The sequence below is a fragment of the Oncorhynchus gorbuscha genome, linkage group LG08 (genome assembly GCF_021184085.1).
Source record: "Oncorhynchus gorbuscha isolate QuinsamMale2020 ecotype Even-year linkage group LG08, OgorEven_v1.0, whole genome shotgun sequence".
Classification (NCBI taxonomy): domain Eukaryota; kingdom Metazoa; phylum Chordata; class Actinopteri; order Salmoniformes; family Salmonidae; genus Oncorhynchus; species Oncorhynchus gorbuscha.
In genome coordinates this window covers 45,416,594-45,443,332 of record NC_060180.1, presented here as the reverse complement: position 1 = coordinate 45,443,332, position 26,739 = coordinate 45,416,594, and the positions used below count along the sequence as shown (strand labels likewise).

General features: G+C 41.3%; 3 protein-coding genes across 7 annotated transcripts; 1 reads left to right on the top strand and 2 right to left on the bottom strand.

Annotated features, from left to right (window-relative positions):
• On the bottom strand, window positions 1–17,869 carry LOC124041717 (alanine aminotransferase 2-like). 3 transcript variants are annotated; one of them, XM_046359627.1, is made up of 12 exons: window positions 17,712–17,869; window positions 17,063–17,254; window positions 8,879–8,968; window positions 8,536–8,644; window positions 8,194–8,327; window positions 7,808–8,051; window positions 7,539–7,618; window positions 5,297–5,433; window positions 4,846–5,020; window positions 1,436–1,591; window positions 981–1,093; window positions 1–774 (listed from the first exon to the last, which is right to left on the bottom strand). In XM_046359627.1, exons 2-12 carry the CDS (start codon window positions 17,198–17,200, stop codon window positions 684–686), a joined length of 1,467 nt encoding a protein of 488 aa, XP_046215583.1. In that variant the 5' UTR covers window positions 17,201–17,254; window positions 17,712–17,869; the 3' UTR covers window positions 1–683. The 3 variants fall into 3 exon arrangements, with proteins under 3 accessions (XP_046215583.1, XP_046215584.1, XP_046215582.1); XM_046359628.1 differs by having other exon boundaries at window positions 17,063–17,249; window positions 17,712–17,866; XM_046359626.1 differs by lacking the exon at window positions 17,712–17,869 and having other exon boundaries at window positions 17,063–17,702.
• LOC124041718 (sterile alpha motif domain-containing protein 13-like) lies at window positions 15,457–25,125 on the top strand. Of its 3 annotated transcripts, none has more exons than XM_046359632.1 (4): window positions 15,457–15,534; window positions 23,720–23,762; window positions 23,864–23,975; window positions 24,075–25,125. In XM_046359632.1, the coding sequence occupies exons 2-4, from the start codon at window positions 23,725–23,727 to the stop codon at window positions 24,249–24,251; spliced, it is 327 nt and encodes a 108-aa protein (XP_046215588.1). In that variant the 5' UTR covers window positions 15,457–15,534; window positions 23,720–23,724; the 3' UTR covers window positions 24,252–25,125. The 3 variants fall into 3 exon arrangements, with proteins under 3 accessions (XP_046215588.1, XP_046215586.1, XP_046215587.1); XM_046359630.1 differs by lacking the exon at window positions 15,457–15,534 and adding an exon at window positions 16,764–17,309; XM_046359631.1 differs by lacking the exon at window positions 15,457–15,534 and adding an exon at window positions 22,298–22,774.
• LOC124041719 (guanine nucleotide-binding protein G(I)/G(S)/G(O) subunit gamma-5) lies at window positions 24,424–26,722 on the bottom strand. Its single transcript, XM_046359633.1, has 3 exons — window positions 26,497–26,722; window positions 25,995–26,154; window positions 24,424–25,335 (listed from the first exon to the last, which is right to left on the bottom strand). The coding sequence occupies exons 1-2, from the start codon at window positions 26,575–26,577 to the stop codon at window positions 26,029–26,031; spliced, it is 207 nt and encodes a 68-aa protein (XP_046215589.1). The 5' UTR covers window positions 26,578–26,722; the 3' UTR covers window positions 24,424–25,335; window positions 25,995–26,028.
• Between the last annotated feature and the right edge of the window lie 17 nt (window positions 26,723–26,739).

Below are 26,739 nucleotides of genomic sequence, written 5' to 3'. Positions count from 1 at the left end.
AAGAGGCAAAAATGTTGTATTTATGTAGCAAATATAATAAAATCATATTTCAATTAAAATCATTATGTGAAAGATTCTCTTACATAATACTATCTTACACAGTACCTTACTGACAAAACCATTTCTACAGAGTCTGGAAATAATCTAGTAGCTCTTTCCATTTCATACACTACTACTAGTCCAGCGTGGCTCAGTTGGTAGAGCATGGTGCTTGCGACGCCAGGGTTGTGGGTTTGATTCCCATGGGGGACCAGTATGAAAATGTATGCTCTCACTACTGTAAGTTGCTCTGGTTAAGAGCGTGTGCTAGATGACTAAAATGTACTATACTGTCATACTGGCCTTGACTTGTGTGATCATGCCACACAAGTGTGTGCACAGACACACAACTGAGGTGACAATGAACATGAAGTTATTATGTGTGTCAGATAACATTTTAAAAAACTCCAAACTAAGTCTCCTTGGTGTTCACAACCACAACATTTTTACATGTACAGTCTGTGAGTCCACCATTCCTTGGAATCTTGTAGGCCTAGGAGTTAAAGTGCATTGTCATGGTGACCGAAGATGTAGGCACTTATTGACAGATGATTTCTGATAGGTTGGTTAGTAGATTGTGCACATATTGGTCTGTGTCCTATTCTCTTCTGATTTGGTGAAAGTTAGGAAGTTAAGGAGGATGATTAAGAGTACTGCCGAGTGAATTTCTGGTGGAACTCCTTCACTTTAGCCAGTAAGAGCTTCAGCTTGTCTGTGGGCGGCAGAATGGTCATCCTGGAACAAGGAGGGAGAATATGAAAGAGAACATCATTAAAGAGCTGTAAAATAAATAGTATACTCCACACCGTGGTAATCTACAACAGCTTGGACTTGATGACAGACGTTACTTATGTTGCACACATTCCTACTTTGGGATGTATGCCCATTTTACGCTGAGAGAGGTTGTGATAACACGTTTGAGTAAACTGGAATGGCCATACCTGAAGTGGTTTGTCCCGTCTTTCTGTCCAAAGCCACTTCCCGGCACCAGACAGATGCCAGTCTCCTCCAACATCTTCATACAGTAGAACATGTCCGGTGCCTGGCCCAGAGTCTGGAGAGAGAAGCAGAAATGACAGTATTAAAGCAGGCTCAGAAGCATAAGTGAATTACGGTATTGCAGTAGATTCACACGTCCATAGAGTAAGTATTTCACAACCAGATCTTTACAAAAGGGTTTTGTTTTAAATGTCTTGCTTAATGTTTTTAGCCCTCTTTTATTAAAGCCTTTTCTTAGAACGGTTGCTCACTGTAAAAGAGCGTTGTGATTTTTATCTGTAAACGAAAAGCGCTCTTCAAATGCAATTTATTATTAAAATAAAATGGAAATTAATTTCCTGAATTTGACTTGTTTCAGTTCCTAACAGCAGAGCAGAAGTAATTTGGGCTGACTAACCTTCGCCTCTTTGATGGCTTTCTGAGGCAGGCTGATGTTGGGGAACGAGTACATGGCTCCCTGGACAGGGTTACAGGTGATCCCAGGTACAGTGTTCAAAATTTCCTCTGTCAACTTGGCCTTCTCTGCCAGCAGACTGAGGGTTGCTGTTCGCTCCTGAACACAGGGAAGACGGTGTGTGTGTGTGTGTGTGTGTGTGTGTGTGTGTGTGTGTGTGTGTGTGTGTGTGTGTGTGTGTGTGTGTGTGTGTGTGTGTGTGTGTGTGTGTGTGTGTGTGTGTGTGTGTGTGTGTGTGTGTGTGTGTGATTTTGCGAATGGGCCACATACAGTGAGGTCCGAAATTATTGACACCCTTCACAAAGATGAACAAAAATGAATGATTTATTTTATACTGTCAAATACTGATCTACAGTACTAGTCAAAGATTTGAACACATCTACTCATTCAAGGGTTTTTCTATTTTTACTATTTTCTACATTGTAGAATTATAGTGAAGAAATCAAAACTATGAAATAACACATATTGAATCATGTAGTAACCAAAAAAGTGTTAAACAAATCACGCCTTTTGCATATATTTGTATTTGAGTAGCCACCCTTCGCCTTGACAGCTTTGCACACTCTTGACGTTCTCTTAACCAGCTTCATGAGGTAGCCACCCTGGAATGCATTTCAATTAACAGGTGTGCCTTGTTAAAAGTTGATTTGTGGAATTCCTTTCCTCTTTAACGCATTTGAGCCAATCAATTGTCTTGTGACAACGTGGGGATGGTAAACAGAAGTTAGCCCTATTTGGTAAAAGACCAAGTCCATATTATTGCAAGAACAGCTCAAATAAGCACAGAGAAACAAAAGCATCATTATTTTAGGACCTTTTTTTCTTTCTTTACCTTTATTTAACTAGGCAAGTCAGTTAAGAACAAATTCTTATTTACAATGACAGCCTACTCCACCCAAACCTGGACGACACTGGGCCAATTGTGCGCCGCCCTATGGGACTCCCAATCACGGCCGGATGTGATTCAGCCTGGATTCAAACCAGGTACTGTAGTGGCGCCTCTTGCACTGAGATGCAGTGCCTTAGACCGCTGCACCACTCGGGAGCCCAATGAAGGTCAGTCAATCCGGAACATTTCAAGAACTTTGAAAGTTTCTTCAAATGCAGTCGCAAAAGCGCTATGATGAAACTGGCTCTCATGAGGACCGCCACAGGCAAGGAAGACCCAGAGTTACCTCTGCTGCAGAGGATTAGTTCATTAGAGTTACCAGCCTCAGTAATTGCAGACCAAATAAATGCTTCACAGAGTTCAAGTAATAGACACATCTCAACATCAACTGTTCAGAGGAGACGGCGTGAATCAGGCCTTCATGGTCGAATTGCTGCAAAGAAAACATTACTAAAGGACACAAATAATAAGAAGAGACTTCCTTGGGAAACATAAGATAAGGTCAGATAAGTACAAATTAGATTTTTGGTTCCAACCGTCGTGTCTTTGTGAGTCGCTGAGTAAGTGAATGGATGATCTCTGCAAATGTGGTACCCACCATGAAGCATGGAGGAGGTGTGAGGGTGTGGGGATGCTTTGCTGGTGACACTGTCTGTGATTTATTTCCAATTCAAGGCACACTTAGCCAGCATGGCTACCACAACATTCTGCAGCGATACACCATCCCATCTGGTTTGAGCTAAGTGGGACTATCATTTGTTTTTCAACAGAACAATGACCCAACACACCTCCAGGCTGTGTAAGGGCTATTTGACCAAGAAGGAGAGTGATGGAATGCTGCATCAGATGACCTGGCCTCCTCAATCACCCTACCTCAACCCAATTGAGATGGTTTGGTATAAGTTGGAATGCAGAGCGAAGGAAAAGCAGCCAACAAGTGCTGAGCATGTTGGAACTCCTTCAAGACTGTTGGAAAAGCATTCCAGGTGAAGCTGGTTGAGAGAATGCCAAGAGTGTGCAAAGCTATCATCAAGGAAAATGGTGGCATCTTTGAAGAATTTAATTATGTATGTTTTATTTATTTAACCTTTAACCTCAAATATAAAATATATTTTATCTTTGTTTAACACTTTTTGGGTTACTACATGATTCGATATGTTTTATTTCATAGTATTGATGTCTATTATTCTACAATGTAGAAAACTGTAGAAATAATGAAAAATACTTGAATGACTAGGAGTGTCCAAACATTTGACGGGTATTGTATATTGTATGCAAAATAATATATACAATTGCCTAGAGAAAGCATAAAGTAATGTTTTTTCCCCCTCAAAAATGAACTCTCATTCATTACCAATGCATTAGCTTGCGAGGAAAACGGCACTGAGCCTTTTTCTAAAATGTTCTTAGCTCATTCCTCCATACAGAATCCTTCCAGATCCTTGATGTCCTTCGTCTGTGCTTAAGGACTGCCCTCTTCAATTCAAACCACAGGTTTTCAATGGGTTTCAAGTCTGGAGACTGAGATGGCTATTGGAAAATGTAAACTTTATGGCCAATTAACAATGTATTTGTGGATTTTAATGTGTGCTTGGGGATATTGTCTTGCTGTAAGATCCACCTGTGGCCAAGTTTCAGCCTCCTGGCAGAGGCGAACAGGTTTTAGGATAACATGTCCTGGTTCTGGGTAAAGTTCATGATGCCGTTGACCATAACAAGGGCCACAGTACCAGTGGAAGCAAAATAGCCCCAAAATATTCCAGATCGACCACCATATTTTACAGTAGGTATGGGGTTATTTTGCTCTTATGCATTCTCATTTCGACACCAAACCCACCACTGGTGTGCGTGGCCAAAGAGCTCTATTTTTATGTAATTTGCCCAAAGCCCCCGTTCCAATCCAAGTGCCAATGCCATTTAGCAAACTCCAGGCGTTAACATTTGTTAGATGACGTGAAAATAGAGCTCTTAGGCCACGCACAGCAGTGGTGGGTTTGGCATCTAAATGAGAATGCACGAGCAGAAAAGAACCCCACACCTACTGTAAACTATGGCGGTCGATCTTTGATGCTATGTGGTCTGAATTGAAGAGGGCAGTCCAGAAGCTTAGACGAAGGGTATCAAGGCGGAGGCAACCATTTTGAAAACAGGGGTGTCAATCATTTTTACCCCTACCTTTTTTGAGAAAAAAAAAGTTTAACTTGTTAAACAAAATGAGTAATTTTATTAGTATAAAATAATATAATTTCCCCAATTTTTTTTTTTGGGGCACACAATATTGCTCAGAATTTGTTTTATTTATTCATACAGACATTTTTGCTCATCTTTACCAAGGATGTCAATCATTTCGGAACCCCAATGTACTGTATGTTAAATATGTGTCCCTGTCAATGTTAACAGTCGGGTAAGTCATTTTCTATTAAAAAAAAATGTCTGTTAAATAACCATATAACCAAATGATTACCTTCATGAAGGTGGTGTACGAAGGTTCTCCTGGCTGTGGGGAGTTGACCACCAGGTCCATTAGAGCCTGACCAGGGACGGCGGGACACAGTCTGACCGACACCAGCTTAATGAGCTGGGCTTTCACCTCTGGGTCCATGTTGATCACCTCCATGTAACCCCCACGGAAACCACACCTGGGGGAGCAAAAGGGGGAGACCAGTTACAGCACAGTGGTTCTTAAAGCAACGGATCACCGTACCATTACCATATCTATCGGCGATACAGGATATACTGGTTTAAATGAAGCCATATGATGGTTGATATGTCAAGTCAGGTTACTGAGTATTGCTCTTGAGGTTTCTACAGAAAATAATGCAGATTCATACCCAGTCCTCTTGGCCTGCTTGTGTATCGTTTGAACAGTTCAGGGTATGAGCATGAAAGAGCGAGAGAGGGAGAAAATGTCTTACTCTCCCATGTAGCACTTGGAGGTGGAGTGGAAAGACACCAGCTCTACAGTGTTTGAGTACTGTGGTCCCAACTCAAACAGCACCTTCTTAAAGGAATGGAACTGACAACCCTCCGCATACACATTATCCTGGTACACCTGAGGGACAGGAGAGGAGAGAAGGGGATGTTAGTGGTATACGTAAAGGTAAGCACAGTTGAAATTGTGTTTGTGAGGAGGATCAGGATGGTATTGGTAAGGGACAGATCTAAATTTACCAGGGGGAAGGCAGGGGATGGTCCAACTCAAGCTGTCCTTAAAAAATGCGCCCCCTTCCTCAAAGTCAATTTTTTTTCACATGACCCTCCCTTTGTACTGTCAAATCTATTTAACAACCTCCCCCCTCATAGGATTAACTCAAAATAATGTTTATGATCACAAATAACTAACTGTAGCAACCCTGTGTTTATAAACGTGGATATCTACTTTGCTTTTATGTCACAGTCACACACTCTATGAAATAACACATATGGAATCATGTAGTAAACCAAAAAAAAGTGTTAAACAAATCCAAATATATTTTATATTTTACATTCTTCAAAGTAGCCACCCTTTGAACTATCTTGGAATTATCTCAACCAGCTTCACCTGGAATGCATTTCAAGGGTGCCTTGTTTACAAGGGTGCCTTGTTAAAAGTTAATTTGTGGAATTTCTTTCCTCCTTAATGCATTTGAGCCAATCAGTTGTGTTTTGACAAGGTAGAGGTGGTATACAGAAGATGGCCCTATTTGGTAAAAGACCAAGTATATATTGTGGCAAGAACAGCTCAAACAAGCAAAGAGAAACGACAGTCCATCATTACTTTAAGACACGACGGTCAGTCAATCTGGAACATTTCTTTAAGTGCGGTCGCAAAAACCATCAAGCGCTATGATGAAACTGGCTCTCATGAGGACCGCCACAGGAAAGGAAGACCCAGAGTTACCTCTGCTGCAGAGGATTGGTTCATTAGAGTTACCAGCCTCAGAAATTGCAGACCAAATAAATGCTTCACAGAGTTCAAGTAACAGACTCATCTCAACATCAACTGTTCAGAGGAGACCGTGTGAATCAGGCTTTCAGGGTCTTATTGCTGCAAAGAAACCACTGCTAAAAAACACCAATAATAAGAAGAGACTTGCTTGGACCAAGAAACACAAGCAATGGACATTAGACCGGTGGAAATCTATCCTTTCGTCCGATGAGTCCAAATTCGAGAATTTTGGTGTCTTTGTGAAATGCTGAGTAGGTGAACGGATGATCTCCGCATGTGTGGTTCCCACCGTGAATTATGGAGGAGTTGGTGTGGTGGTGTAGGGGTGCTTTGCTGGTGACACTGTCAGTGATTTATTTAGAATTCAAGGCACACTTAACCAGCATGGCTACCACAGCATTCTGCAGCAATACCACATGAATTACACATGTGTTATTTCATAGTTATGATGTCTTCACTATTATTCTACAATGTAGAATATTGTAAAAAATAAAGTAAAACCCTTGAATGAGTCGGTGTGTCCAAACATTTTGACTGGTACTGTATGTATTATGTTAATAAATTAAATCATGTCTAGGCTTTTCGGAAGAATTTGACATTACGGTATACAGACATAGCCTACAAATGTGAACAGTCTGTTCTACCATTAAACTTCGCCTCGGATCGCATAAGGCAAATAGACTATCTATTTAATAGTAAAGTGGGTACAATCAAATGGAATGAATGGTGGCCTATCCTGACTTTTGGTCGGCCTACAGGCTATTTTGTTGGTATTAAACCGTCACAGTCAGAAAAGGTGAAGAATGTATTCTGCAATGATCAAGGACATGTAATAAATCATTGGGAATAGATTTCTTATTATTTTTCGAACGCAACGATAAAATGTATTCATTTTCGCACTTCTCACTAACAGCATGTGATTGCATCTCGTTATTATATTTAGCAACAGATTTTTTTGTTTGTTATAAGTCATCATATATTCCCTATTTGCAGTAAGCTACTAGGCAACTTTTTGACTTCTTGCAAAGCAATACTTTAACCATTAGAAACTGTGCGTATGCGTGGTCTAAAGTTGGCGGGGCGATAAGCACATTCTTACATCAAGTTCAGTTTTTAGAAATGCCAACTTTTACGTGACAACTGGCACACGCATGTTTCGGGGCATATTTTATGGGTACTCAACCTTTATAAACGAGGGCCCAGTTCTTGACCTTGCCTGATTAGTTTACCTCATCAGCCATCAGGAAGAGATGCTCCTTAGCAGCGAATCGGATCACATCCTCAATGCACTGTCTACTCTGGACCTGACCTATTACAGAGGAGGAGAGGGAAAGGTTCAGATTCATATTGGCATAACTGGACATTTTGGTTTATGTCTAAGTGGGATTTCTGTCCTCTGGCGCCGTCTAGTGATTGACTGGGAGGACTGTGAAATCCCTATGTCAACCTGTACATGACGCATCATGAATTCCGTATGTGTTAAGCTTCGGCTACTTACCAGTGGGGTTTCCAGGGTTGATGATGCAGAGGACTTTGGGGTTGCAGTGTTTCCTGGCCTCCGCTAGGGAGCGCTCCAGCTCACTGAGGTCCATGCTCCAGCACTTCTCCTCGTTCAGGTAGTAGTTGACCTGCACAGCACCCAGCTCAGCCAGAGCAGCTGAGTACAGAGGGTACTGAGGGATGGAGATCATCACCCCTGTCTTCGACGCACCCTCACCACACACCAACAGCTTCAGCATAGTCTGGGAGAGAGAGGGGAGCAAAGGAGGACCGATGGGTGCATCTCAAGTCTAGAGTCCTCAACGCTCTCCTCCTGCCCTCCCCTTTATCTGCAGTGAGAAGTTTACTTGAAAAATCGAATTGTATGATTTTTGAGTTTTTTACCATGATGCCGTCGCTGGCGCCGCTGGTGAGGTAGACGTTGTCCGGGTCACAGGGCACGCCCCCGTCCCGACGCTCGATGTAGCGAGCTACGTCCTGCCGCACACAGTCTATACCCTGACTGGCACTGTACGCACCTGAGAGAGAGGGAGAGAGAGAGAGACTCAATACACTGCGACGCTCCAGGATCGGGGTTGGCCACCCTAGACTGCGCAAGGTCATTCATTGCTTATGCAGACACTAACAGGCTGACACAGGCTTATTGGCTAAAATATCCCCTTTGTGTATTTTATCTTAACTTACATCCTTCCAATACACAATCAATCAAGTATCTGAACAACATACCCAAACTACTCCCTCCACAAGCCTGCAGAATGCGGCGCGCTCTGCTTTTGGCATCCTCTGGAAACATATTGTCCTTCAAGAGTTCCGGGTAGGAGCAGAGTGCCAAGACCTTGAGGAGGAAGAGCGGACAGCGAGAGCTAGGTGAGGAACAGACAGGAATTGATGCAGGATAATGTACACAAATCAGCATGAAACGCTGCATGAATCTGCATGAAAATGTCACGACGTGATTTTGCCATAGACAGAACGGTTTCAAATGACAAAGGAGAATGAAAGACACCCTGTAATCAAAAAGAGAGTTGTTTTAGATAAATGGTTTGGAACATAGTGGATAAAAGCAGACCTGGCGGAAGAAGGTGATTGGCTGCTGGCCCATGGCATGGGCGTCACCGATATTGGCCTTGATGACCTCAGTGAAGGGCTTTTTCACTCCCTGCAGGACAGAGAAACAAGACACAAAACAATGAGTAAGGCAGAGAGAGGATGAAACAATTAGGGCAAGGAAGAAAGAGAGGGATGAATACAATGTGTTCTTTTCACGCCACTTCGATTCCCTGTTCTTGGGAAACACTCTTCACGCCATTTCGATACCGAAGTGACTTTTTCATTGAAGGTTAGGGGAACTTGAGCAGCAGGTTAGGAGACTGAGGTTGAGGTTAGGAAAATGGTTAGGGATATCAAAAGTGCTCTTTGTATCGAAGTGGTGTGAAAAGAGTGTGTCCCATGCGTTCTTGGGTCACAGGGGTGTGCAGGTGATAAAGGGAGTCCAATACTTTACTTTATTCTTTATAAACTCATAATTAATCATGTATAACTACTTATCTGAGCGTGTCCCTTTAAGTAAGACATGAGTATGAGGTCACTTGCTGCTGGAATATGAGGTCACATCTAAAGTTAACCCGGTACCGGGCCGAAAAATGAATGGAAGTGAATGGGGCAGTTCCACATTAAAGGTTTACAGATAATTCCACATGTAACTTTTATTTTATTTTCTGAGCTTTCTTATATCTCTCAGATATTGGACAGACCCTTCAAAACATACTTCCTTTATTTTTTACACTGTTTTTCCATGTATGAATCTGTTCAATTCAATGCGTTTCTATAAGTGGCGCTTGTAACGCCAGGGTAGTGGGTTCGATCCCCGGGACCACCCATACGTAGAATGTATGCACACATGACTGTAAGTCGCTTTGGATAAAAGCGTCTGCTAAATGGCATATATTATTATTATTATATTATAAGTTAATAGGCCAAATTCAATATTTCATCAAATCATTTTTATATAGATTTTTTTATTTTTTTATACCTACATGGGTCCTAAAATTCAAAATAAAGTAGCTAAACGATCCTTGGTATGACAATCGTAAAACAATTCCAGATGTTAGTTTAGTAGAAACCCAGCCCTGAGACCTTTAAATAGACAACCCTTAAAGCCAAACAGCTCTTCATAATTTCCTTTGCCATGTGTTTTTACTTAAACTCTCAAGCACAGATACAAAATCAGGTATAGTCTTTGCCAGGAGAAATGACTTGGCAGCCTGCATTGGTTTAATATGTGCTTTCCTCATCCCTTGCTTTTAGGTCCTAAAATGTAGGACATCACAGGAGACCTTTTGCCAGGCCGTCGTTGTCCTTAATTGACTTGCCTGGTTAAATAAAGACTAAATTAAATAATACCACAAGAAAAAGATAAAACACATGAGTGACAGAATCCAATTTGAGCTTTTCCAATGTTCGGGTTTCCAACTGTACACACTTACCTACAATCACATCATATGCATCTGTGTTTGGGAGCAGAGTGGAGGAAGTCAAAACAAGTTGTTCAGCCCAACTACTGTATATTTTAACATATTAAAGGAGAGAAAATGCTGTCTGGAATCAGCTCGTTTGCAGCTGTAGAAACAGACGACAAAAGTAGGTGTCAAATGCGGTGTAAAAAAACAGACTGCAAAACAGAACTGGTCATGGAGAATAGGATAAAAAAATATTCATTTGGGGAGGTTGTCAAGGAATGGTGATGAAATTATGTTCTTATAGGCCAATGGTAACACCAGCTGTCTGTTCCCTTTTCTCTGTCCTTTGGCTCCTCAGTGAGTGTCCAGATGCTTGGTATTTGACAACATGGACAGTGGATCAGTGGCCACAAGTGGAACTCATTCAAACCCAGTGGGAAGCAAAGCAGCCCTGCTGTTGTTCTACCCACCAGAGACTTTATCCAATCTAATTGGGCCAGCTGGACCAGCAATGACCACCAATGTTCACAACAGAAAATAAACCTCCTACATTCCCATTGGTCACAAGACAGAGGTGTCTCTCAGTTCAGACCAATCACAAACAGCAGGGGAGTGACACCCACTGAATTACAAAGGACCTCCTCACATTCCATTCATACAGAGAGTAGAGAGCAGTTTACATTTTACTGCAACGAGATATGTTGCAACAACCAAAAAGAAATCAAGTGACGAGAGTACGTTTTATTAAAATAAAAGCGCACAAAAATAACTACAAAAATCAGTCCCCCTCTTTTTCTGGGAACTTTAAAAAGTATTTTTAAGTGTTCTAAGTGCTACTAATCAGGTATTTTATTTCAGGGAGTCTTTTTCCATTGTCACATAAAGACCACATTGCAGGCCCCTTGTTGAAAAACCTTCACTGATAAGGCCATGTGGCTCTTGTCAGAGTACTGCCTGTTGCATGTTCATAAGATGATTGAGACTAGCCTACAGTTGATTTTGCCCATTCTCTCTCTACCTCCTTACCCAGTTCTCTAGTTATTTTTTAGTTATTTTTGCTCTTTCTGCGTGTGTAAGTTTATTTGCCTCTTTTTCTGTCTCTGGTAAGTCTGGCAAAATAAAAAGTTACAACCTCATGGCTACTAGTTTACTCTTCAAAATTAGCGAAGTAGCAGAGGCAGGAGATTAAATGTAATGTCTTTCATTCATTAAAAGAAAGTCACAGTGTGCCGTGCTACTCAGCAATCCTCCTGCAGTCTCCATGGAGACCACTGGGGCGGTAGAATGTATCTCCATGGGCCTCTATAGCCTGGTCCTCGAGCTGTTATTGGGCTGAAGTTGTTTTGCTCACATTCTACTTAGTGTTTTTTCTCTTCCTGCTAGGCTAAGAGTGGAATTAACTAATGACGGCAATTTAAGTCGTATCAGATTTCAGGAAATGAACTTTATCTGCACCTGAAACATTACAGTTCATCTGAGCCCTCAAAATAGGCATGTGTGTTAGTAGGAGAAAATAGAGAGAGGGTGAAATGAGGACAGAGAGGGAGTGGAGAAAAAGAGAATGTATTTTGTGTGAAAGTGGGTGTTCCTTCCTTACCTTTTTTTAAAGCAAGCAAGTGAATGTAGGCTTTGTGCCCTGTTTTCACAAAGAAATCTAACACCCATCAGAGCTCAGTATGAAAATCAGGTTAGACTTGGAATAGCCTACAGCTAGTTCACCTGATACAGCACAGATTAACAAGTTTCATGTTTTCAACCTTTTTGGAGGTTCCCCTAAATAACATAACAGACTTGTTTTCAGATTTTTTTGTGTATTTTTTAAAATTCCTTTATTTAACGAGGCAAGTCAGTTAGAGAACAAATTCTAATTAACAATGACCGCCTACCCTGGCCAAACAAGGATGAAGTTGGGACAATTGTGTGCCGCCCTATTGGACTCATCAATCACGTCCGGATGTGATGCAGCATGGATTTACAGGTGCTCAATATGATATAAGGATGTAATAACTTCTTATTAAACCCCTGATGTAGACTACTGAAAGACAAAAATCAACCATATCCAATTTTATTTGTCACATTCGCCAAATACAACAGGTGTTGTAGACCTTACCATGAAATGCTTACTTACAAGCCCTAACCAACAATGCAGTTCAAGAAATGGAGTTCATTTAAAAAAAATATTGACTAAATAAAATGCAGTAAAAAATGTAATAAAAAGTAACACAATAAAATGACAATAACGAGGCTATATACAGGGGGCACCGGGAGCGAGTCAATGTTCGGGGGTACAGGTTAGTCAAGGAAATCTGTATATATAGGTAGGGGTAAAGTGACTACCCATAGATAATAAAGAAAATGTGGGCCTTCCTCTGACACCCTGCCAGGTATATAGGTCCTGTATGGCAGGAAGCTTGGCCCCAGTGATGTACTGGGCCTTACACACTACCCTCTGTAGTGCCTTACGGTCGGATGCCGAGCAGTTGCCATACCATGCGGTGATGCAACCGATCAGGATGATCTCGATGGTGCAGCTGTAGAACTTTTTGAGGATCTGGGGCCCCATGGTCAAATCTTCATCCTTTGTCTTGCTCACATTGTGGCAGAGGTTGTTGTCCTGGCACCACACTGCCAGTTCTCTGACCTCCTCCCTATATCATCGTTGTCGGTGATCGTTCACTGTTGAGTCATCAGCAAACTTAATGATGCAGTTGGAGTCATGCTTGGCCACACAGTCGTGGGTGAACAGGGAGTACAGGAGGGGACTAAGCACGCACCCCTGAGGGGCCCCAGTGTTGAGGATCAGCATGGCAGATGGGTTGTTGCCTACCCTTACCACCTGGGGCCGACTCTTCAGGAAGTCTAGGATCCAGTTGCAGAGGGAGGTGTTTAGTCCCAGGTTCATTAGCTTAGTGTTGAGCTTTGTAGGCACTATGATGTTGAACATTGAGCTGTAGTCGATGAACAGCATTCTCACATAGGTGTTCCTTTTGTCCAGGTGGGATTACGGAGTGCAATTGAGATTGTGTCATCTGTGGATCTGTTGGGGCGGTATTCAAATTAGAGTGGGTCTAGGGTTTCCGGGATAATTGTGTTGATGTGAGCAAGGACCAGCCTTTCAAAGCACTTCATGGCTAACAACGTGAGTGCAATGGGGCGATAGTCATTTAGGGTGGTTATCATCACTTTCTTGGGCACAGGGACTATTGTGGTCTGCTTAAAGCATGTATGTATTACAGACTCAGTCAGGGAGAGGTTGAAAATGTCAGTGAATACACTTGCCAGTTGGTCCGCGCATGCTCCGAGTACATGTCTTAGTAATCCGTCTGGGCCCTGTGGCCTTGTGAATGTTGGCCTGTTAAGGTCTTTCTCACATCGGCTACGGAGAGTGCGATCACACAGTCATCCGGAACAGCTGGTGCTCTCATGCATGCTTCATTGTTGCTTGCCTCGAAGCGAGCATAAAAGACATTTAGCTCGTCTGGTAGACTTGAGTCACTGGGTAGCTCACGGCTGGTTTCCCTTTGTAGTCCATATTAGTTTGCAAGCCCTGCCACATACGACAACACTTTCCCTGTTTGATGGTTTGTCTGAGGGCATAGCAGGATTTCTTATAAGCGTCCAGATTAGTGTCCCGCTTCTTGAAAGTGGCAGCTCTAGCCTTTAGCTCGGTGCAGATGTTGCCTGTAATCCATGGCTTCTGGTTGGGATATGTATGTATGGTCACTGTGGGGATGACATCATCGATGCACTTATTGATGAAGCTGGTGACTGAGGTGGTATACTCCTCAATGACATTGGATGAATCACGGAACATATTCCAGTCTGTGCTAGTGAAACAGTCCTGTAGCATAGCAGCCGCGTCATCTGACCACTTCCGTATTGAGCGAGTCACTGGTACTTCCTGCTGTAGTTTTTGTTTGTCAGCAGGAATCAGGAGGATAGAATTATGGTCAGATTTGCCAAATGGAGGGTGAGGGAGAGCTTTGTATGCGTTTCTGTGTGTGGAGTAAAGGTGGTCTATAGTTTTTTTCCTCTGGTTGCACATGTAACAGGCTGGTCGAAATGAGGTAAAATGGATTTAAGTTTGCCTGCATTAAAGTCCCTGGCCACTAGGAGTGCCGCTTCTAGATGAGCATTTTCTTGTTTGCAGATGGTTTTATACAGCTCGTTGAGTGCGGTCTTAGTACCAGCATCGGTTTGTGGTGGTGAGTAGACAGCTACGAATAATATAGATGAAAACTCTCTTGGTAAATAGTGTGGTCTACAGCTTATCATGAGGAACTCTACCTCAGGCGAACAATACCTTGAGACTTCTTTAATATTAGACATTGCGCACCAGCTGTTATTGAAAAATAGACTCCCCCACCCCTCATCTTACCAGACGTAGCTGCTCTGTCCTTCTGATGCATGGAAAACCCATCTAGCTCTATATTATCCATGTCGTCATTCAGCATTGACTCAGTGAAACATAAGATATTACAGTTTTTAATATCCCTTTGGGAGGATAGTCTCGATCGCCGATCATCCAGTTTATTTTCCAGTGATTGCACGTTGGCCAATAGAACGGATGGTAGAGGCGGTTTATCTACTTGCCGACAAATTCTCACAAGGCACCCTTAACTCCGCCCCCTGTATTTTCGTCTTTTCTTCATCCGAATGACAGGGATTTGGTTCTGGTCTCGGGAAAGCAGTATATCTTTTGTGTCGGACTCATAAAAAAAAACTTCATCCAATTCGAGGTGAGTAGCCGCTGTTCTGATGTCCAGAAGCTCTTTTCGGTCATAAGAGACAGTAGCAGCAACATTATGTACAAAATAAGTTAAACAATGCGAAAAAACTAACAAAATAGCACAGTTAGTTAGAAGCCCGTAAAACGGCAGCCATCATCTCCGGCGCCATTACCGGTAGTAACCAACATCCCCTAACCCAGGTTGGCTCTTGGTTGGCTGGGGTGTTTGAGGATGACTCGGAACAAATAGTAGAGAGAAAATCCATTAATCCAAATTGTATTTGGGTAAAGCCCCAGGACCATCTGGTAAAGGTCACCATAGTCATTACTATGATAGTCCCTCCATACCCTGCCGCAGCCAAAAAGCAACCCTTTCACCTCTTTCTCACACACACACAGATAAAACATTGCTCGTCTTGCTGGAAAGAGCCACTCGGAGGGTCTGCTTTACACACCTGACTGAACTCAGTAAACTATGCTCTCTGGGTTTCCATGACAACTCTTGAAATGAAGTGAGAGGGGACGGGGATGGTGCAGGTAAGGGTTACACTGAGGGCAAGTACATAAAAACCAACTGGAAAATAACATTGACCTAAGAGGACTAAGTCTGACCAAAGTGTTTGACAATGTGGACAATATCAATAGATGTAGATTGATCTTGACAAAAACACAAATATTGCATTGTGTGCATGTGTACATTGTTGAAAAATGTACGGTATGATTGTAAAAATACATGTCAGTAGGCTACATCAAAATGTCAACAACCTACCTCTTCACTCTTGAGTGGGCTGTTAAATCTAGAAACACCACTCCACTAACTAGCAGCTGTAACATGATGACCAGCGAGTACCAACAATTTCACATGACAAATGTCGTACGACTGGAGGGGGGCTGGCGACTCTAGGAGTGATGAGTTATTGCTTTTAAGAGAGTTAAAGGAGACAGTGGCAATGGTCTGGGGGAAAGTGAGGATTTGACCCCTGATAGATTTTATACTGTACGCCATTGTAAGCTCAGAGGTTTAAATAGACTGAAACTGAAGTAAATCTCTTTGACTTTGATCTTCCTCAGCTCCAATGAAAACGGATACTGTATAACCGAGAACAAACAGTGACAAGGGAGAGCGAGTCAGAGGGAGTGAAAGAAAGAGAGATTACGCTCTCCCCAATCTTCTACAACATAACAAATAAGGTCTTGGCTCAACATTGTTGAACAAATAACTACACAGGTGTCATAAGCAATCAGCGCTGTGTTTTAACAGTATTTTGATTTCCGACGAGGGGTCAATCTGCTTGTGGGTGACACACTGGGTGTGTGAGCAAATGCACTCAAAAAGCATATATTTTGGTGAGCATTTAGGCTAGAGGGCAAAAGGCAGAGCAAGCAAAGGGCATGACAAATGCTTCTCAAGCCATTGGAAACCAGTTATTTCTGACATTTTAGGGGGGGTTCAAATACTTCTGGCAATTTTAACACAGAAATGGATTAGCCTAACCACCACAGTTCTTAATCTTAGCCTATATATTTATTTTAAAATCACCCAAGTTTGGTAGCAGACAGCAAACATGTTTGATACAGGGATAGACTGTTTTAACATGCATATATGATTGGATATAGCATTTGATTACTGAATTGTCAGCCTCAATTTACTTCAGAGTTGCTTTATTCTTTCTGGGAGCTAATCCGGAACATTTCTGGGAAAACTTTAGCTGGGGACATGTCACCAAAATCGTCTGGTCACCCTATAGCTAATTTGTAAGTCGCTCTGGATAAGAGCGTCTGCTAAATGACTTAAATGTAAATGTAAATATCACACAAGCCTAGGCTGCATGTCACTGCTGTAGTTGCAGATCCAGAAAAACGGAGCCATTGAGGCCACCTGAAACTTGTTTAAAAGTCAGACTGTTGCAATTAGTCTAGGCGAGACAGACAGCGCATGTCAGTGAGAGATTGCAAACTGCTGTATATTTCAGATTGAGAGAAACAAATGATTTGCCAATTTAAAAACAAATGGGAAAAAAGAAAAGAATGATTTAAGAAAGTTACATTTTATTGTTAAGCATACCTCTCTCAGCTCCTTCTCGATCTGCACCGCGCGCTGCACAATGGGTCCGCGCACGGCATACTCCACATTCTTCACATTGGGGTTCATGGTGTCGATGGTCAAAACCTTGTTCTGGGAGAACACTGCATTCTCGGTCATTTTCTCTTGGACAAGTCCACGCGGCGGTTCACTGACTCCTGAAAGTGCTCTACTCTGGGAAGAGAAAGGTGACAGCGGAGAGGGGATCATCACTGAGCGGACACCAGAGGTAAGGTGTCCCGCGGGGTATTGTGCCCCATTGCCGAAAAAACGGTAATTTTCTCTGGTTATAACGCGCAAACTTTTGGATGACAACATTTGCCCTATGCGCGAAGCAGACATGTCACAATATTATATCTCGTTACGTTAGTTGTGAAGCGCTGCGACCAACCCCACGCTCAATGAATGCACAGACAGACAACTGTGTGTTGTCCAACTGGCAAACTTTTAAATATGTTTTTAAAGCCGGCCAGACCTTTGTACCTTACAATTTCCACAACCCTTTTATTCACAGACTGGGACACTATTTTCAACCTGAAATGTATGTATTCTGCACAGTACATATATTGTAACATTACTCTCCCATGTGAGTTTTATTCAACCTCCATCCCCTCATTTCCCCATTACGCACCGATAAATTGTCCGTCAGGATAAGATCTCCAGTTTCCGAAACGACAGACACAAGCGACACGCATATGAGAGGAGATCTGGGGCAGCTTCGAACTTTCACCCTTTCTGTGCAACTCCTTCTCTTTCGATGGTCAACACACACCCGGCGGCGCGCTCTAACCTATTGGGTGGAGACTACAGACCTGGTTATTCTGTAGAAATTGAGCGTAACTCCTCCTATTTGGACACGAGCCCAGTTCTCTCACTGTAGGAGCAGTGTACAGTATTTGCACGAAATGTGCACGGCGCTCGACTAGATACTTTTTAAGGGCGCTCCACTCTAAGCTAGTTAAGTTTTTGGTGTGAATGACTGAGGTTGATGTCGCTTTATCACTCTCGTTTATACCATATTTACATTGGTGTAAAGTACCTAAGTAAAAATACTGTAATGGACTACTATAGTAGTTGTTTTGGGTATCTGTACTTTACAATTTATATTTGTAACAACTTTTACTTCACTACATTGGTAAAGAAAAGATTGTACTTTTACTCCATACATTTTCTCTGACAACCCAAGGTGCTCCTTACAATTTAAATGCTTGTTAGACCAGTAAAACTGTGAAATTCACACACTTATCAAGAGAACAAGTGGTCTTCCCTACTTCACTAAACACAAATGCATCTTTTGTAAATACTTTGAGTGTTGGTGTGTGCCCCTGGCTATCCAAAAAATGTGGGGAAAAAATGTGGAAAAAGTACCCAATTGTCATACTTGAGTAAAAGTATAGATGCCTTAATAAGAAAGTTACTCAAGTTAAAGTGAAAGTCACCTAGTAAAATAATACTTGAGGAAAAGTCTAAAATGATTTGGTTTTAAATATACTTAAGTATCAAAAGTACATGTAATTGCTCAAATATACTTAAGTATCAAAAGTAAAAATGATTTCAATTAAGCAAAGCAGGTGGCACCATTTTCTTGTTTTAAAAATGTATGGATAGCCAGGGGAACACTCCAACACTCAGACATAATTTACAAATGATGCATGTGTGTTCAGTGACTGCCAGATCAGAGGAAGTATGGAGGACCAGGGATGTTCTCTTGATAAGTGTGTGAATTGGATCATTTTCCTGTCCTGCTAAGTACTTTTGGGTGTCAGGGAAAATGTATGGAGTAGAAAGTATATTATGTTCCTTAGGAATGTAGTGAAATAAAAGTAGTCAAAAACATAAATAGTCATGTAAAGTACAGATACCCCCAAAAATTACTGAAGTAGTACTTTGAAGTATTTTTACTTAAGTACTACACCACTGGCTAGGACTGGTTTGATTGGGGAGGGAAAAACGGAAGAAAAAAAAGCTGTTGGTAGAGAGGTTTGGAACTCTTTCTTATTGGTCTATTAACTCATTTATACAACAGGTGGGTCTAATCCTGGATGCTGATTGGATAAAACTGCATTCCAGCTGGTGTCTATTCCACAAGTTTACCACCGGCTAAAGCTACAAAGTTCTTTTTGAACAGGATAGTAGTGCTTTTGAACAGGATAGTAGTACTGTAAGTGCAAAGCAAACCGGTTTGATTGTGTCAAGAATTGCAACGTTGCTGGGTTTTTCACGCTCAACAGTTTCCTGTGTGTGTCAAGAATGGTCCACCACCCAAAGGACATCCAGGCAACTTGACACAACTGTGAGAAGCCTTGTCCTGAAAAACAGCTTCTATCTCAACGCCATCAGACTGTTAAACAGCCATCACTAACACAGAGGCTGCTGCCTACATAGACTTGAAATCGTTGGCTACTTTAATAAATTGATCACTAGTCACTTTAATAATGCCACTTTAATAATGTTTACATATCTTGCATTACTCATCTCATATGTATATACTGTATTTTATACCATCTATTGCATCTTGCCTATGCCGCTCAGTCATTGCTCATCCATATATTTATATGTATATATTCTTATTCCATTCCTGTACTTAGATTTGTGTGTATTAGGTAGTTGTTGCGGAATTGTTAGATTGCATGTTAGATATTACGGAACTGTCAGACCTAGAAGCACAAGCATTTCGCTACAATCGCAATAACATCTGCTAACCATGTGTATGTGACCAACATGGGCCAGCACCTCTGTGGAACACTTGACACCTTGTAGAGTCTATGCCCCCGACAAATTGAGTCTGTGCGGAGGGCAAAAAGAGGTGCAATTCAATATTAGGAAGGTTTTTCCTAATGTTTTGTACATTCATTGTTACAAGGACCGTATGAGATTAATTTTGCTCCACGCTGTTATAAATGGGGATTTATTTCAAATTAAAATGTTCCTGCATTGCAGTTGGTCTTTCCCTCAATGGCTTGATCTCTGTCCTCAATGGGTGTTATATAACTATGGATAACATATGTTATGATGGAGTTGGTTATTACCTGCTACCATCTGGATACAATCTGTTAATGGTTTACTTTGTCCTATTGCTCATCACCCTGCCCCGCTATAGTGATAAAGTCCAACTTGCTCTGCCACAACAACATCTTTATCTACAGTGCCTTCAAAAGTTATTCATAACCCACAACTTTTTCTGCATTTTGTTGTTGCAACCTGAATTTAAAATGGCTTCAATTGAAATGTGTTTTTTTTTACACTAGCCTTCACACAATACACCATAATATCAAAGTAGAGTGATGTTTTTGAAATGTTTCCAAATTAACTAAAAATGTTAATCTGAAATGTCTTGAGTCAATAAGTATTCAACCCCTTTATTATGGCAAGCTTAAATAAGTTCAGGAGTAAAAATGTGCGTAACATTTCACATAATAATTTGCATGGACTCACTGTGTGCAATAATAATGTTTAACATGATTTTTGAATGACTACTCGGTCGTGCAGTGAATTTCAAACATAGATTCAACCACAAAGACCTGGGAGGTTTTCCAATGCCTCTCAAAGAAGGTACAAAAAAGCAGCCATTGAGTACTTTGAGCATGGTAAAGTTATTAATTACACTTTGGATGGTGTTCAATACACCCAGTCACTACAACGATACAGGTGTCCTTCCTAACCCAGTTGCTGGAGAGGAAGGAAACCTCTCAGTGATTTCACCATGAGACCAATGGTAACTTTAAAATAGTTACATATTTTAACGGCTGTGATAGGAGACAACTGAGGATGGATCAACATTGTAGTTACTCCACAATACTAACAAAATTAACAATGAAAAGAAGGAAGTCAAAACGCAATTACCTTTTTGTCCTGAAGGGATATTATTATGCTTGGGGAAAATCCAATACAGCAAATTACTGAGTACCACTCTCCATATTTTCAAGCATGGTGTGGCTGCATCATGTCATGGGTATGCTTGTAATCGTTAAGGACTGGGGAGTTTTTCAGGATAAAAAAAAACGGATAAAAAATAAACGGAATGGAGCTAAGCACAGTCAAAATCCTTTCCACCAGACACTGGGAGATGAATTTACCTTTCAGCAGGACAATAACCTAAAACACAAGGCCAAATCTACACTGGAGTTTCTTACCAAGAAGGCAGTGAAGGTCCCTGAGTAGCCAAGTTACAGTTTTAACTTAAATCTGCTTGAAATCAATGAGAAGACCTGAAAATGGTTGTTGAAAAAAATGATGAGCAAATGTTGCACAATCCAGGTGTCGAAAGCTCTTAGAGACTTACCCATAAAGACACACAGCTGGGATCAAACCCGGGTCTGTAGTGACGCCTCGAGCACTGCGATGCAGTGCCTTAGACCGCTGTGCCACCCGGTAGGCCCCTACATTCACAACTTTAAATAGTTTGAGTGTTGCAGTGCTAAATTTGTGGTCTGAATTTGATAAATTTGTTAAAAATTCCATCATGACCACAAGCTGTATTTTTGTTTTACTATAGATACCCCAATAACAAAAACAGAACTAACAGGTTCTGGTTGTTTTAAATGGCTGATTCAAGAATTAGACATTTGTCAGCAATTTTTGTTGTTGTTCCGAATCCATTTTAATATGTATATATAATTGTTCAAAGTGAGTTTTCAATTAGTCACCATTTTGGATAGCACATTTTTCCTCTGTGTGGTTTGTTTAGGCAGTTCTAACTTTCCCAAAAGTTGTTTGAATTAATGGATTCCTCAATTTCATTGGTTGATGTCTGATGTGTTGTTCTTTTTTTGTTCTGGAGTCTATTCTTTCAGGGTTGCCCAATACTGAAGGCGCCGATTCTGGTTCTCTGTTTTTGGCTGGATAGTCCTAGGTTTTTCTGTTATAGATTTGCAAATCATAATCAAACTCTTATTTTTGGGATTGTTTTTGTGTCTTTTTAAAAAAATTGGATAAGGATGCCAATTTGTCACAATGTTGTTAATGTTTTGTACACCCAAATTTACATCTTCCTTATTGTGATGAAATGTAGGGGCCATAAAGTTGTCTAGGAAGGGTTTCATTTTGGATTTCTTGCCTTCTGGTAGTTTTCCATGCTATTCTTAGGCCATCTACAGTGCATTCGGAAAGTATTCAGACCTCTTGACTTTTTCCACAGTTACCTTACAGCCTTATTCTAAAATTGATAGTTTTTTTTCTCTCAATCTACACACAATACCCCATAATGACGAAGCAAATACAGTTTTTTAGAAATGTTTAAAATGTATTAAAAAAACAAACATGAAATATCACATTTACATAAGTATTCAGACCCAAAGGTGATGACTAAATTGGGAGTTTTCTAATCTGACTTCTCTATGTGACCATGTATGGAAATTGTCTTTCTGGGCCGAGCATTAGTTAAACTGCAGTACAGAAGCAAAACTGTAGGATCAGTACAAAGCCGTGCTTCTAAACCGGAACCCTGTCCCATTCGCTATGAACTGGCCAGTCAGGTTTGAGAATGGTGTGTGCGCCTGTTCACGAGCTTGTCTTAGTGTCGCATGCCGACTCGCAGGTCCTTTCAACATATCCGAAAAATTGAATGAGCAATTCAGGTGGTTTATAGATCAATTACACAGCGACAAGCACACGATCGTGAATAAACCGGATATTTATTTACGCCCTAAGAATTATAAAAGGAAACCAACTAGCTCACGAATTAGCAATAAAAAGGTAAGTGTCAAATAGACAACCACAACGTTGGCAATGATATAATTTCAGTAGTAAGCTATAGTAATATTGAATAAACTATCCTAAATTACTAATTATTCAAAGTTTGTCATGTATACCCATTCTTCTTTTACTACAGATTTCATGCTGCATCTGACTTTTGTTACACATTGTGATATTACACTTAATAAACAGTCAATGTCATCACCATCAGCTATATTTCTGTCCACAGATGTGTATAGTTCTGAATGAAATGCAGTGTCTAAAGTTTAAACTATATGAATGATGCTTCTGGTGGAAATTAGCTTTCCAAAGATAAACTACAGAACATCCAAGACTGGTAGTCTCGTAGGTACAGTAGCTACACTGAATATGGAAGTTTTAATCATGCAGATCAGGGAGCTTTAAAATTGCTCCCGTCTCTGATATTTGGACTCAAATCTGAGTGCAACGCATTCCATTGCTTTGGATCAGGTCAGAATCCACAGACTAATGTGATGATCCTATCCTCCATGTTATGTGAACCCTATTGCCCATCATCCATTGAAGACTCATTTGCTTTTTGGCATTATTGAATGCGATTTCTGATCTATGCATTTGTACCATAGTATTTCCCACAGTATCAAGCGGCCCACATCTATGTTGCTTAGCAACTGAGTACTCTACTTATGCGTGTCAGCATTTCAAAGAAATGGTTAAAAAAAACGACTTCTATTCAACACTCCGTATATCAGATGCTCGCTCTGTAGTTAAGGTTTCAGAAACAACTGACCATATCCAGGTAACCTCTTGACACGTCCTATTATAACGAACACACGTTTCAAGTAAGTAGTGAATGTGTTCACTTTATGACAGACCTCATGTTTCTTCATAATCCTAATCTTTTGGCTTCAATTGTATTTTTGCTTATCCATATATCTCCATCTCACTGTTCTCTTTTTCCTCTAGCTGGAATGGAGAACAAAACAAATGGATCAGTGGAAGCTAAACTGTAAGTCTAGAGGTTTTAATTGTGAGGCTGTAGATAAGGGATAAGAGTGTGCTGTCCTCCTGCCTTGTCCCTATACCCATTTTCCTGTTGTCTTTTTCTAGTGTGGCGGAGAATGGCCAGCTGCCGGACCCTGCAGACTGGGCATTCACTGATGTCGTCAATTATTTCAAAGCTGCAGGATTTGATGAGCAGGCTACTGCTTTCCAGGACCAGGTAAAGATAGTAATTTACTAACCTTGCAAGTTGCTCTTTCTTCCCTCTCTTTCGTGTGGGTAAGAGCTTCCCAATCCCTTCCATTTGTTATCGTTGTAGGAAATCGATGGCAAGTCTCTGCTCCTGATGACACGGAATGATGTCCTGACTGGTCTTTCTATCAAACTGGGGCCAGCACTGAAGATCTACGAGTACCACGTGAAACCACTTCAAACTCAGCACCTGAAGAGTAATGCTAATGCACCACTGCATGCTCCTCAACGCGTGACAAGATAATCACGAGGCAGGACGGACAGACCAGTCCGAAGAGATTTATAGACCCAAGAGGACAGTGGAAGACTGGGCTTAGAAAACTCTTGCGTGGTTGCATCTTGCATCCTTCTGAAAATATTATTTTACCTAAACTTAACAGATGCCAAATGATTTGAGCCATTACGTTTGAGTGGCATCAGTTTATGAAACCAAACAAGGACTTTAATTCTATGAGGTCATGGACATAAGATCATTTTACAGGTCTTAAAAAGTACAGGTTTATTTTTTCTTCCCCAAAGAGTTAGTCTCAAAGCAAATCAAGCAGATTCAACTGAATGGGTTATTTAATAGTGGACGATCCTTTTCAGATGGATGCAAACGGTGCACTAGATTTTGACTTTGATGCGCTCTCTTCTACCATTGATCAGTGATATATATATAAATCAAACTACGGAACAGTTTGATGCCGGCTAAGACTGGATGGTAATTAGTTTGAACCATACTCACTGATCCTCCATTACAGCCATTTCTTTTTCTAATAAGCCACTATTTAACTTAATCAAAAGATGCATCTATGAACATTATGCATGTCAATTGTAAATTTAAGCATAGGAATATAAGTTGCTGAATGTGTTCTTTGATTTCCTTATTCTTAAATATGGCATTTTACTTTCGTGTTTGATGTGGATGCTTTTATCACGCATAAGTGACATGCTGCTGCCTTTTGTATTGTAAAGTTGCCCTGTTCACATTTTGCTGTTAGAAACTACTTGCAGCTTAAGTAAAGATTTGAGATGTAACACTGTCAGTCTTACCCAAGAACAATTAGCAAAAACACAGTCATGTAGAGAAAGAATGTTAATTTCTAAATACAAAAAGTCAAGAACAATGAATAAAATAGAATAGAAAAGGCACAATCATTTACTTGAAAACCACACAGTGCCATGAAAAATAAACCCTTCTCATCGTATCCTCGGTTGGCTGAGAATAGATGGCAAGTCTTCCTGACATGTTCTACACTTCATAAGATTATGTGGCAGTGGTTTGCCATTGGCAATGAGGAGCAGTGTTGAGGTCAACTTTTTCCCTGTAGCATCAAAACGAAGGCCTGCGAGACAGGAAAAGACAGAGGTACAATGTGATACTCTTGCACATTAAAGAAACAGGTATATCTGTAACGCAATCAAAGACTAGCATGGAGTAGATAACCTGTTTCACTTTACTGATTTAGTGCAGCTTACAGGCCAATCAAGGCAATAATCTCAATTGCATGCTCCTTCTCAAACCCCATTGGCTGAGAAAGCAAGGAGGTCCCTAACCCTCGCTACCCAGACTCCTTGCTCCAGCCAAACTCTATGCCCATGGACGTTAGTTTCTTCTCCGCAATGTGTCTGGATCTGAGTAGCTCCCTGACCCTTCACCAAATCCAAACACATTCGGGGCTGTCCAATTGGTCCAGAAACCAATGGGTTGGGCCAGAGGCAGAACACATGTGGGTAAAGCGGTAGTTTGAAAATTCATAGTCTTTGATCCTCTGATTGGATAGAGAATCCAATCGCTGATAACTTTTGCACAATTCCCTTTGTCACCACAAATGACTTCAGTCTCTGATTAAAGTATGTAGCAAAAGACAGAGCAGCAGAATAATTGTGTAAGTAGTCAGGCTACCTCCAACCATCTTCAATGGGGTTTGAGAAGGTGAGGTCGTGAGGAGTATGCAATTGAGATTCTCCAAAGGACTACATACACCAAAAAAGAAAGACTCACCAAAGAATGCTGTGGTCTGTCCTGTGTGTCTTCCTCACAAGAAGGAGCACACCTTCTGTGGTCTGAAGGGGTTTGTACTGGAGGACACCCCAGTGAGCAAGGGATCCTGGAGGGCATTTTGCATGCAGAACTGCTGAAGATCTGCAGCTGCTTGGGATACCTGAAAAGACAAAGGAATATAGCTGTGAAAGGGAAGCTCTACCTGTTGCACTCCTAACTAGCTAGACTCCTGCAAGTCTGTAAATATCCTCCTTAAATGAGTGTTGTCAATAGTATGGTGTGAACACAGATGCTTGAATTAACGTTAGGCTTTTCCTGCTGTTCAATGACTGTTGGGAATAATTATCCTGGGGCGTTTGTGATTGTGTTTTCATGGCTAGATCTCCATTTGTGTGCCTAGATTCCACGCCCTTAGCGCTAGCTAACGTTACCGATGTTCGCTAGCTCGGACTAGTTTCGTGGGCATGTTTACCAAATAGATTTACGTGTGAAATAGTCTTACCTTAACTCTGTTTATGCTCGCTTCAAAACGCAGCTGCTGGACAACTTTCTTCATCGCAACGAGGTTTGATGAGCCAGACATCTTTACTATTTCCTAGAAATGAAGCGGTGGGCTGTTAGCTCGACGGACGCGTAGACAAAGCACCGATGATCACACATCCGATTGTGACTTGCGCAGTCGCAGCGTTGCACAGTCTGCGCCCACACCTCCTGGTATAAACCGCTATGGGGCGCCAAGCACAAA